General features: G+C 41.0%; 1 protein-coding gene across 1 annotated transcript in view; it reads right to left on the bottom strand.

Annotated features, from left to right (window-relative positions):
* Positions 1-13,775, bottom strand: part of LOC139401164 (low-density lipoprotein receptor-related protein 1B-like) — a 430,219-nt gene that overhangs the window by 189,730 nt on the left and 226,714 nt on the right. Inside the window, exons 13-14 of the mRNA XM_071145604.1 lie at positions 11,108-11,327; positions 10,684-10,873 (exon numbers count right to left, since the gene is read on the bottom strand). Coding sequence (XP_071001705.1) covers positions 10,684-10,873; positions 11,108-11,327 — 410 coding nt within the window. The remainder of the gene's footprint in view (positions 1-10,683; positions 10,874-11,107; positions 11,328-13,775) is intronic.

The following is a 13,775-nucleotide window of genomic DNA, read 5'->3' as shown; positions in this document are numbered from 1 at the left end:
TCTGTGCAAATAGGAAACATATTTTCATATTCATATCAGTATTTACTGTCTGCCTGTTATCTTTAATATGTTTCATATCATTATTCAGTACAAGTCATTTTACAGGCATTATATGTAAGGGATAATCAACATCAACAAGAGGCTATGCGTTCTATGGAAAATAATGAACGATGTGGAAGGTGTGGGCGCTAGCGGAGTGGGACTAACCTTCCATGGAGGTGCGTTATTTTCGAGAATGCATAGAGACCCGAGTTGATTATCCCTATACCATGGCTATAATTTAACAAATTTGCCACTGGAAATGTGTTCATTTGCAAGTAGAAATGTTCAACATCCACTGAAGTAGCTAGCAAGATTACTAAACAGCTACCGTCGTTGCCTTGGTAACCAAACAAACAGAATTGCCAGTTTGGCTAACTAAACCATCAGTCCTAGCATGCTATTTGGAAAATCGAATTCAACAATGCCCATGTAACGGATGTGAAACGGCTAGCTTAGTCAGCGGTGCGCGCTAAATAGCGTTTCAATCGGTGACATGACTTGCTCTGAGACCTTGAAGTAGTAGTTCCCCTTGCTCTGCAAGGGCCGCGGCTTTTGTGGAGTGTGCAGAGGGTACCTGGTTCGCTCCCGGGTATGGGCGAGGGGACGGTCTACAGTTATACTGTTACACCCATAATGTTTTCAATTAAACTTTTTCGTTCAAAAGCAGATCAAACATAAAACATGTAAGAATGAACTATAGCTATTGAATTCTACCGTCCTGATATACTGTACATTATAGGGAAATAATGCACGCTCTAGAATTCCCTTCAAGCCAATCAAAAATGACGATTCAACAACGCCATGGTATAATTAAGCATTAAGGCCCGAGGGGGTGTGGTATATGGCCAATACCACAAATCTCTGAGGTACCTTATTGCTATTATAAGCTGGTTACCAAAGTAGTTTGAGCAGTAAAAATAAATGTTTAGTCTTACCCTTGGTATACGGTCTGATATACCATGGCTGTAAGACAATCAGAATTGTGGGCTCAAACAACCCAGTTTATAAGAAATATAAACAGTTAAACACGTTAATTTACATGTATTTGAAAATTCATATTTTGACACACAAATGTATCTTATTTTATTCTTATTTCATATCAGTCCTCATTTAACCTGTCTTGTCTTCCATTATCAGTAACTGAAGCAGACATTCATGTTAATTAATGTATATATTTTTTTATGATGTAAAAAGTCTATGCAAATTCCAATACAACATTTGTTTATCCTAATTAGGCAACTCAACCAGCTGGTTGAGATGAGATGTTTGTGATGAGTTGTCTATCACATTTAAATGTATGCAAATAAAGACAATTAATTTATGCCTATATTAAGGCTAAATATAAATATTTTTCTGAAAAATACTTTATATGATATTTATTTCTTGGTGTGCCAGATAAAGGGATACATATTCTGTTGCAATATTCAGTTAGCTCCTCTTTCATATATTACATGGTGAAAAAAAGTATTATTGTGATGTAACGCTTACTTCATTGAGAATGTACAATATGTGCAGTTGAAATTCAGCCATATAATCAATTCCCAAAATATACATATTTTCAGTGTCTGTAAATTTCGTAATTTCAACTTTCATTCAGAACTAAGTATTTTCACTTTTCAGAACCTAAAATGAGCCTAACTTTCAAATCTGGAAAATAAGTATTTTAGACTATTCTAGTTTTGTGGGGGTATAGGAGGGTGGTCATTTTTTTGGTCTCACCTAGGTCGGCAGAACGGCCAGGACCGGACCTGGTTGTGAGAACCTACAGTTCTGCACCATCAACCAACTGCATGATGCATCTCTCTCTTCTTCTATCTATGAATCTACCCACAACAGGAACATATCATCATCCACCACACAGACAGCAGGCAGCACTATGTTGAGTCAGTCTTTCATTTCCATAGAGTAGAAATCAAAGTAAAATTGCTGCCACTGTCAATTTATGTAACATCTTACGCAAGCCATGAAATGTCACTACACAAAATACCCCATAATGTCAAAGTAGACTTGTGTTTTTCAAAAATGTTACCAATTAATTAATAATGAAAAGCTGAAATGTCTTGAGTCAGTAAGTCACCCCTTTGTTATGGCAAGCCTAAATAAATTCAGGAGTAAAAATTAGCTTAAAACCTTGTCATGTGTGAGTTCCAAATTATCTCTAACGGTCGCCCATTACGAGTGTGATGTCAGAATGCATTCACTGTTCCAAAATGTGATTGTTACGTAACAGAACAGTTAACCCACACTGCCTGCTAATTATCTATAAGCTATGTTTCAACTTGTCAATTTCAAATTATTTTCTAAAAAGTTGTATTTTCTAACAACAGTTCCGCCTCATAAATTCACCTAGAATTAGCCCATTTTACTGTTGCGGACAATGTAAGTTTAAGGTGTTACTGAGCCGGACAAACTTCTCTCTTTAATAAGAGAGCCCAAGTACAATCGTTAAACTCCCTGGCACATTTTCCCGCTTGCGCTCGCATTGCCTTAACTACTAATGATAGCTTTGGGCATGTGTGCGTTACTAAAAAGTAAGTGCCTTATTACGTTATCATTATAATTGTCTGTTTATGTGACTTGTTAGAAGGAAACTAGACGTATGTCTCACATCACTAATTCACAGGAACGGCATTTGAACGTAAACATTTGTTTATCAAAATGTGTTTTTTGACAGAAATGCCTTCTTGAACATGTGAACTTTCATATGCCTTAATAACAAACTTGTATTTCATCCACAAATACGAATAAAATGGTTAAATTACAAGCCTAGTTGTTTTTTATTGCTAGTTAAAGCATACTGTTAGTTAGCTAGCAAACGTTAGCTTACTCGCTCACTAGCTAACGTTACGTGTATTAACTGTGTAGCAATATTATTCAAATTAGAATCCATTTGCATTGCTAGTTATAGCCTAATGTTAGCTAGATAACATTGAACATAGTTTGTTCGCTTTAGCTACCTGCAAATTAATGTACAGCTATGACAATATTTGTGTTGGTAGTAGTATGAGTTGGGATCATGCCGGGTCATTGTTTAGCTAGCTACATGTCTAGATAAAAGACTCCACTTCGGCCGTATTATTACATGACCCATCAAATTAGCCAGGTGTGTCTGGGGGTGATTACGGCCATCTATTGTGTTTCATGAACATGTGTACATATCTAGACAATAGTGACCCATCCACTTAGCTAGATGTGGCTGGGGGGGGGGGGGGGGGGGGGGGTCCTTCACATGATCCATCAATGTAGACAAGTGTCTCGGGTAAGTGTCACCTAATACTGGTAAAGTTTGATAAAATATTTTTATCTGGACACTTTCTGTTTTCGATATTGCAACAGTGCTACGCAAGTAACCACAACCATTGACAGAAAAAGTATTCAGACCCCTTGAATTTTTCCACATTTTGTTACAGCCATATTCTAAAATGGAATAAATAAAAACAAATCCTCAACAATCTACACACAATACCCTATCATGACAAAGTTCAAACAGGTTTTTCAGAAATTTTTGCAAATGTATTAAAAAAAAACAGAAAAACTTATTTACATAGATATGTAGACCCTTTGCAATGAGACTCGAAATTGAACTCAGGTGCATCCTCTTTCCATTGACCATCCATTGATCAGATTTTTCTACAACTTGATTGGAGTCCACCTACGGTAAATCCAAATGCTTGGACATGATTTGGAAAGACACACACCTGTTTATATTAGGTCCCTCAGTTGACAGTGCACGTTAGAGCAAAAACCAAGCCATGAGGCCTAAGGAATTGTCCGTAGATGCACAGATCTGGGGACGGATACCAACACATTTCTGCAGCATCGAAGGTCCTCAAGAATACAGTGGACTCCATCATTCTTAAATGGAAGAAGTTTGGAACCACCAAGACTTTTGCTAGAGCTGGACGCCTGGCCAAACTGAGCAATCAGGGGAGAAGGGCCTTGGTCAGGGAGGTGACCAAGAACATGATGGTCACTCTGACAGAGCTCCAGTGTTCCTCTGTGAATATGGGAGAACATTCCAGAAGGACAACCATCTCTGCAGCACTCCACCAATCAGGCCTTTGTGGTAGATTGGCCAGACGGGAGCCACTCCTCAGTATAAGGCACATGACAGCCCAGTTGGAGTTTGCCAAAAAGGCATCTAAAGCCTCTCAGACCATGAGAAACAAGATTCTCTGCTCTGATGAAACCAAGATTGAAATCTTTCTCTGAATACCAAGCGTCACGTCTGGAGGAAACCTGGCACCCTCCCTACGGGGAAGCATGGAGGTGGCAGCATTATGCTGTGGGAATGTTTTTCAGCAACAGGGACTGGGAGACTAGGCAAATATGAATGGAGCAAAGTACTGAGAGATCCTTGACGAAAACACGCTCCAGACTGGGGCGAATGTTCACCTTCCAAAAGGACAAGAACCCAAAGCACACAGCCAAGACAAAGTAGGAATGGCTCCGGGACAAGTTTCTGAATGTCCTTGAGTGGCCTAGCCAGAGCCCGGACTTGAACCCGATGGAACATCTCTGGAGAGACCAGAAAATAGCTGTGCAGCAACGCTCCGCATAAAACCTGAAATAGTTTAAGAGGATTTTCAGAGAAGAAGGGGAGAAACTCCCCAAATACAGGGGTGCCAAGCTTGTAGCGTCATAACCAAGAAGACTCAAGGCTGTAATCGCTGCCAAAGGTGTTTCAACAAAGTACTGAGTAAAGGGTGTGAATACTTACAGTTGAAGTCGGAAGTTTACATACACCTTAGCCAAATACATTTAAACTCAGGTTTTTCCCTGTCTTAGGTCAGTTAGAATGTGAAATGTCAGAATAAAAGCAGAGAGAATGATTTATTTATTTCATCACATTCCCAGTGGGTCAGAAGTTTACATACACTCAATTAGTATTTGGTAGCATTGCCTTTAAATTGTTTAACTTGGGTCAAACATTTCGGGTAGCCTTCCACAACCTTCCGACAATAAGTTGGGTGAATTTTGGCCCATTCCTGCTGACAGAGCTGGTGTAACTGAGTCAGGTTTGTAAGCCTCCTTGCTCACACACGCCTTTTCAGATCTGCCCAGAAATGTTCTATGGGATTGAGGTCAAGGCTTTGTGGTGGCCACTCCAATACTTTGACTTTGTTGTCCTTAAGCCATTTTGCCACAACTTTGGAAGTATGCTTGGGGTCATTGTCCATTTGGAAGATCCATTTGCAACCAAGCTTTAACTTTAACTTCAATATATCCACATAATTGTCCTTCCTCATGAAGCCATCTATTTTGTGAAGTGCACCAGTCCCTCCTGCAGCAAAGAACCCAAACAACATGATGCTGCCACCCCCGTGCTTTACAGTTGGGATGGTGTTCTTTGGCTTGCAAGCCTCCCTTTTTCCTCCAACCATAACGATGGTCATTATGGCCAAACAGTTCAATTTTTGTTTCATCAGACCAGAGGACATTTCTCCAAAAAGTACGATCTTTGTCCCCATGTGCAGTTGCAAACCGTAGTCTGGCTTTTTAACGGCGGTTTTGGAGCAGTGGCTTCTTCCTTGCTGAGCGGCCTTTCAGGTTATGTCAATATAGGACTCATTTTACTGTGCATATAGATACTTTTGTACAGATTTTCCTCCAGCACCTTCACAAGGTCCTTTGCTGTTGTTCTGGGATTGATTTGCACTTTTCGCACCAAAGTACTTTCATCTCTAGGAGACAGAACACGTCTCTTTCCTGGGTGGTATGACGGCTGCGTGGTCCCATGGTGTTCATACTTGCGTATTACTGTTTGTACAGATGAACGTGGTACCTTCAGGTGTTTGGAAATTGCTGCCAAGGATGAACCAGACTTCTGGAGGTCTACAATTCTTTTTTTGAGGTCTTGGCTGATTTCTTTAGATTTTTTGGTGTGTTTGGACCATATTCATTTGTTGTTGATGTGGACATCAAGGAATTTGAAGCTCTCAACCTGCTCCACTACAGCCCCGTCGATGAGAATGGGAACGTGCTCGATGCTCCTTTTCCTGTAGTCCACAATCATCTAGCTCTGAATCTCTACTTTTTAAGTAAAAATCACAATTTCAAATTTTGCTACATAGGAGCGAATCGAGGCGGTCGGTCACATATCGTGCTGTCGTGTTTACTTCGGCACATCGTATGTACAGTACCAGTAAAAAGTTTGGACATGCCTACTCATTCAAGAGTTTTTCTTTATTTTTACTATTTTCTACATTGTAGAATAATAGTGAAGACATCAAAACTATGAAATAATACATATGGAATCATGTAGTAACCAAGAAAGTGTTAAGCAAATCAAAAAATATTTGAGATTCTTCAAAGCAGCCTCTCTTTGCCTTGATGACAGCTTTGCACACTCTGGCATTCTCTCAACCAGCTTCATGGGGTAGTCACCTGGAATGCATTTCAATTAACAGGTGTGCCTGTTTATTTAAAGTTAATGAGTTTGAGCCAATCAGTTGTGTTGTCACAAGGTAGGGGTGGTATACAGAAGATAGCCCTATTTGGTAAAAGACCAAGTTCCTATTATGAAAAGAACAGCTCAAATAAGCAAAGAGAAATGATAGTCCCTCATTACTTTAAAACATGAAGGTCAGTCAATCTGGAGAATTTGAAGAACTTTGAAAGTTTCTTCAAGTGCAGTTGCAAAAACCATTAAACGCTATGATGAAACTGGCTCATGAGGCCCAGCACAGGAAAGGAAGACCCAGATGTACCTCTTCTGCAGAGGATAAATTTGTTAGAATAACTTCACCTTAGATTGCAGCCCAAATAAATGCTTCACAGAGTTCAAGTAACAGACACATTTTAACATTAACTGTTCAGAGGAGACCGCGTGAATCAGGCCTTCATGGTTGAATTACTGCATAGAAACCACTAGTAAAGGACACCAATAGGAAGAAGAGACTTGCTTGTGCCAAGAAACACAATCAATAGACATTAGACCGGTGGAACTCTGTCCTTTGGTCTGATGAGTTCAAATGTGAGATTTTTGGTTCCAACCGCCGTGTCTTTGTCAGACGCAGAGTAGGTGAACGGATGATCTCCGCATGTGTGGTTCCCGCCATGAAGTATGGAGGAGGATGTGTGATCAAATCAAATCCAAGTTTATTTGTCACCTGCGCCGAATACAACAGGTGAACAACAACCTTACAGTGAAATGCTTGCTTACAGGCTCTAACCAAAAGTGCAAAAATATGGTATGTGGGTGTGTGTGTAGGTAAGTAAAGAAATAAAACAACAGTGAAAAGACATTTGAAAATAAGAGTAGCAAGGCTATATACAGACACCGGTTAGTCAGGCTTATTGAGGTAGTATGTACATGTAGGTATGGTTAAAGTGACTATGCATATTGATGAACAGAGAGTAGCAGTAGCGTAAATAGAGGGGTTGGCGGGTGGTGGGAAACAATGCAGATAGCCCGGTTAGCCAATGTGCGGGAGCACTGGTTGGTCGGGCCAATTGCGGTAGTATGTACATTAATGTATAGTTAAAGTGACTATGCATATAAGATAAACAGAGAGTAGCAGCAGCGAAAAAAAGAGGGGTTGGGGGAGGCACACAATGCAAATAGTCCGGGTAACCATTTGGTTACCTGTTCAGGAGTCTTATGGCTTGGGGGTAAAAACTGTTGAGAAGCTTTTTGTCCTAGACTTGGCACTCCGGTACCTCTTGCCATGCGGTAGTAGAGAGAACAGTCTATGACTGGGGTGGCTGGGGCTATATACAGACACCGGTTAGTCAGGCTTATTGAGGTAGTATGTAGTATGGTAGTATGTACATGTAGGTATGGTTAAAGTGACTATGCATATATGATGAACAGAGAGTAGCAGTAGCGTAAATAGAGGGGTTGGCGGGTGGTGGGAAACAATGCAGATAGCCCGGTTAGCCAATGTGCGGGAGCACTGGTTGGTCAGGCCAATTGCGGTAGTATGTACATTAATGTATAGTTAAAGTGACTATGCATATAAGATAAACAGAGAGTAGCAGCAGCGAAAAAAAGAGGGGTTGGGGGAGGCACACAATGCAAATAGTCCGGGTAACCATTTGGTTACCTGTTCAGGAGTCTTATGGCTTGGGGGTAAAAACTGTTGAGAAGCTTTTTGTCCTAGACTTGGCACTCCGGTACCTCTTGCCATGCGGTAGTAGAGAGAACAGTCTATGACTGGGGTGGCTGGGGTCTTTGACAATTTTTAGGGCCTTCCTCTGTCACCGCCTGGTGTAGAGGTCCTGGATGGCAGGCAGCTTAGCCCCAGTGATGTACTGGGCCGTACACACTACCCTCTGAAGTGCCTTACGGTCAGAGGCCGAGCAATTGCCGTACCAGGCAGTGATGCAACCGGTCAGGATGCTCTCAATGTTGCAGCTGTAGAACTTTTTGAGGATATTAGGACCCATGCAAAATCTTTTTAGTTTCCTGAGGGGGAAAAGGCTTTGTCGTGCCTTCTTCACGACTGTCTTGGTGTGTTTGGACCATTCTAGTTTGTTGTTGATGTGGATACCAAGGAATTTGAAGCTCTCTTTGAAGCTCTCTGCTCCACTACAGTCCCGTCGATAAGAATGGGGACGTGCTCAGTGCTCCTTTTCCTGTAGTCCACAATCATCTCCTTAGTCTTGGTTACGTTGAGGGATAGGTTGTTATTCTGGCACCACCCGGACAGGTCTCTGACCTCCTCCCTATAGGCTGTCTCGTCGTTGTCGGTGATCGACGGTGGGGGTGCTTTGCACACTTAACCAGCATGGCTACCACAGCATTCAGCAGCAATACGTCACCCCATCTGGTTTGCACTTAGTGGGACTATCATTTGTTCAACAGGAGATTGACCCAAAACACACCTCCAGGCTGTGTAAGGGCTATTTGACCAAGGAGAGTGATGGAGAGCTGCATCAGATGACCGGGCCTCCACAATCACCCGACCTGGGCCAACAAGTGCTCAGATTATGTGGTAACTCCTTCAATTTTGTTGGAAAAGCATTCCTCATGAAGCTGGTTGAGAGAATGCCTAGAGTGTGCAAAGCTGTCATCAAGGCAAAGGGTAGGTACTTTGAAGAATCTCTCAAATAAAATATATTTTGACTTGTTGAACACTTTTTGGGTTACTACATGATTCCAAATGTGTTATTGAATAGCTTTACTGTCTTCACTATTATTCTACAATGTAGAAAATAGTAAAGATAGAGAAAAACCCCTGAATGAGTAGGTGTGTCCAAACCTTTGACTGGTACTGTATGTATTGAGCATAATGTATTTTCTGTTTTATTCACGTTTTCAAGTACTGGTGACAAATCATGAATTACAATTCTTGCATTGATTGCAATGGACACATGATGTGTGTAAAATAATTATATGTTATTAATTACATTCCGGGTGGTGTATCAATACACCCAGTCACTACAAAGATACAGACGTCCTTCCTAACTCAGTTGCCGGAGAGGAAGGAAACCGCTCAGGAATTTCACCATGAGGCCAATTGTGACTTTAAAACAGTTAAAGAGTTTAATGGCTGTGATAAGAGAAAACTTAGGGTGGATCAACTTAGGATGGATCAAGAACATTGTAGTTACTTCACAATAATAACCTAATTGACAGAGTGAAATGTAGAAAACAGCATTTCAAAAGTTGCTACTTTAGTCCGAATCGAGGCAGTCGGTCACATATTGTATGATGTGTGTAAAATATTTTTTTGAAGGTTGTACTGATTATGATGACCTAATGCTTAGCCTTAGCCCCACCCAACTCTTTAAGGATTCACATGTGAGGCCATGTAGTTAACACACACCACATAAAATAAAATATTTGTATTTTGTCTCATTCACAGGATACAGAAGGTGTACGATGCCAACGGAAAATATTCAGACCTCTTGACTTTTTCACATTTTGTTAGGTTACAGTCTTATTCTAAAATGTATTAAATAGTTTTTCTTCCTCATCAATCTACACATAATACTCCATAATGACAAATCAAAAACAGGTTTTTAGAAATCTTTGCTAATTTAGAAAAAATTAAGAACTGAAATATTGGATTTACATACAGTTGAAGTTGGAAGTTTACATACACTGAGTGGGCAGCTCTAGGAAGAGTCTTGGTGGTCCAGAACTTCTTCCATTTAAGAATGATGGAGGCCACTGTGTTCTTGGGGACCTTCGATGCTGCAGAAATGTTTTGGTACCCTTCCCCAGATCTGAGCCTCGACACAATCCTGTCTCTGAGCTCTACGGACAATTCCTTCGACCTCATGGCTTGGTTTTTGCTCTGACATGCACTGTCAACTGTGGGACCTTATACAGACAGGTGTGTGCCTTTCCAAATCATGTCCAATGAATTGAATGTACCACAGGTGGACTCCAATCAAGTTATAGAAACATCTCTAGGATGATCAATGGAGGGGAATGCACTGTACATTTAAGATGTCATAGTACCGTAGATAGATGGTAAGACTTTCATTGAATGTTACATACAGTATTTAAGCATTCATAACTTGTTGCATAAAGCTACACATCTGGGCTACCCATAGACTACATAGTGATAGTAGGGGAGGTTTTGTGCTAAGTTGTAGGAACAGGTATACAAGATCCATAGACTCCATTCTCTGAAGATAATCTTTATTTATTGGGGATGGTAGAAGGGGAAGTAAAAGCAGACAAACCTTGCTGACTCTGACCATCGTACACACGCAGGCCAAAGAGAGGAGGCCTCTCGCTTCTCAGTAGAGTAACGTCCCCAGAGGTAAGATCCAGCTGGAAAACAGATGCGTTCATGTACTCCGTCCAGAAGATGGAGTTCCGGTAGTGAGAAATTCCAAACGGGTGGTTCAACTGTTTGCCGTTGTACACAACCTGGATGAGAAATCAGACACCAGTTATCAAAGAACACAACCTGTACACCAGTACTCAAAGACCTGAGATAGTAGAGGTAAGGCAATCCACAGAAATGGCAGACATAAATATGGCAATTTTAGAAGACTATAATGGTGACATCCCAGCAGGCAAAGCTGGTTGAAATGACATCATTATCTGTCTGTAATGATATCATTTCAACCAGTTTTGCCCCTGGAATCCAGCTCCACTCACCTGTCTGCCAGTGCCATTGAGGTGAATCTTCTCTATGTGATCGTAGTAGGCATCACACCAGTACATGGTGCTGGTCCCATGGTCCAATGTGAGGCCGTTGGGCCACAGCATGTTAGACGTGACAAATATCCGTCTGTTAGAGCCATCCATCCACGCTTTTTCTATTCTTCCTATGCTGTCATTGACTTCATCTTCCTCCCAGTCCGTCCAGTACATCCAACTGAAATACACAAACAAAATACATTTCTTACAATTGAGTAAATATAAAAACTAACAATGAACCATACCAATCGGGGACTAAATCTGTTTTGCAAACATACAGTGCCTTGAGAAATATTCATACCCCTTAACTTATTCCATATTTTGTTGTGGTACAGCCTGAATTTAAAAAAAAATATTTACAGTTGAAGTCGGAAGTTTACATACACTTGGAGTCATTAAAACTCGTTTTTCAACCACTCCACAAATTTATTGTTAACAAACTACAGTTTTGGCAAATCGGTTAGGACATCTACTTTATGCATGACACAAATAAGTTTTCCAACAATTGTTTACAGACAGATTATTTCACTTATAATTCACTGTATCACAATTCCAGTGGGTCCAGTTTACATACACTAAGTTGACTGTGCCTTTGAACAGCTTGGAATATTCCAGAAAATTATGTCATTGCTTTAGAAGCTTCTGATAGGCTAATTGACATAATTAAAGGTCAATTGGAGGTGTACCTGTGGATGTATTTCAAGGCGCACCTTCAAACTCTGTGCCTATTTGCTTGATATTATGGGAAAATCAAAAGAAATCAGCCAGGAGCAATTTCCAAACGCCTGAAGGTACCACGTTCATCTGTACAAACAATAGTACGGAAGTATAAGCACCATGGGATCACGCAACCGTCATACCGCTCAGGAAGGTGACGCGTTCTGTCTCCTAGAGATGAACGTACTTTGGTGCAAAAAGTGCAAATCAGTCCCAGAACAACAGCAAAGGTCCTTGTGAAGATGCTGGAGGAAACAAGTACAAAAGTATCTATATCCACAGTAAAACGACATAACCTGAAAGGCCACTCGGCAAGGAAGAAGCCACTGCTCCAAAACCGCCATAAAAAAGTCAGACTACGGTTTGCAGCTGCACATGGAGAAAAGTCTTCTGGTCTGATGAAACAAAAATAGAACTGTTTGGCCATAATGACGATCGTTATGTTTGGAGGAAAAAGGGGGAGGCTTGCAAGCCGAAGAACACCATCCCAACCATGAAGCACGGGGGTGGAAGCATCTTGTTTTGGGGGTGCTTTGCTTCAAAAAGGACGGGTGCACTTCACAAAATAGATGGCATCATGAGGTAGGAAAAATTTGGTGGATATATTGAAGCAACATCTCAAGACATCAGGAAGTTAAAGCTTGGTCGCAAATGGGTCTTCCAAATGAACAATGACCCCAAGCATACTTCCAAAGTTGTAGCAAAATGGCTTAAGGACAACAAAGTCAAGGTATTGGAGTGGCCATCACAAAGCTCTGACCTCAATCCCATAGAAAATGTGTGGGCAGAACTGAAAAAGCGTGTTTGAGCAAGGAGGCTTACAAACCTGACTCAGTTACACCAGCTCTGTCAGCAGGAATGGGCCAAAATTCACCCAACTTATTGTGGGAAGCTTGTGGAAGGCTACCCGAAATGTTTGACCCAAGTTAAACATTTTAAAGGCAATGCTACCAAATACTAATTACGTTTTTGTAATTTTCTGATCCACTGGGAATGTGATGAAAGAAATAAAAGCTGAAATAAATCATTCTTTCTACTATTATTCTGACATTTCACATTCTTAAAATAAAGTGGCAATCCTAACTGACCAAAGGCAAGGAATTTTTGCTATGATTAAATGTTGGGAATTGTGAAAAACAGAGTTTAAATATATTCGGCTGAGGTGTATGTAAACTTCCGACTTCAACTGTATTTATTTCACCTTTATTTAACCAGGTAGTCTAGTTGAGAACAAGTTCTCATTTACAACTGCGACCTGGCCAAGATAAAGCAAAGCAGTGAGACAGAAACAACAACACAGAGTTACACATGGAATAAACAAACATGTAGTCAACAATACTGTACAAAAAGTCTATATACAGTGTGTGCAAATGAGGTAGGATAAGGGAGGTAAGGCAATAAATAGGCCATAATGGCGAAATAATTACAATATAGCAATTAAACACTGGAGAGATAGATGTGCAGGTGGAGATACTGGGGTGCAAAGGAGCAAAATAAATAAAATAAATAACAGTATGGGGGATGAGGTAGTTGGATGGGCTATATGCAGATTGCCTATGTACAGGTGCAGTGATCTGTGAGCTGCTCTGACAGCTGGTGTTTAAAGTTAGTGAGGGAGATATGAGTCTCCAGCTTCAGTGATTTTTGCAGTTCGTTCCAGTCATTGGCAGCAGAGAACTGGAAGGAAAGGCATCCAAAGGAGGAATTGGCTTTGGGGGTGACCAGTGAGATATACCTGCTGGAGCGCGTGCTACGGGTAGGTGCTGCTATCGTGACCAGTGAGCTGAGATAAGGCGGGGGTTTACCTAACAAAGACTTGTAGATGACCTGGAGCAAGTGGGTTTGGCGACGAATATGAAGCGAGGGCCAGCCAACGAGAGCATACAGGTCGCAGTGGTGGGTAGTATAT

This window comes from Oncorhynchus clarkii, chromosome 3 (assembly GCF_045791955.1).
Source record: "Oncorhynchus clarkii lewisi isolate Uvic-CL-2024 chromosome 3, UVic_Ocla_1.0, whole genome shotgun sequence".
Lineage (NCBI taxonomy): Eukaryota > Metazoa > Chordata > Actinopteri > Salmoniformes > Salmonidae > Oncorhynchus > Oncorhynchus clarkii.
Note: the sequence above shows the minus strand (reverse complement) of the source record. Positions and strands in the feature narration are given on the sequence as shown.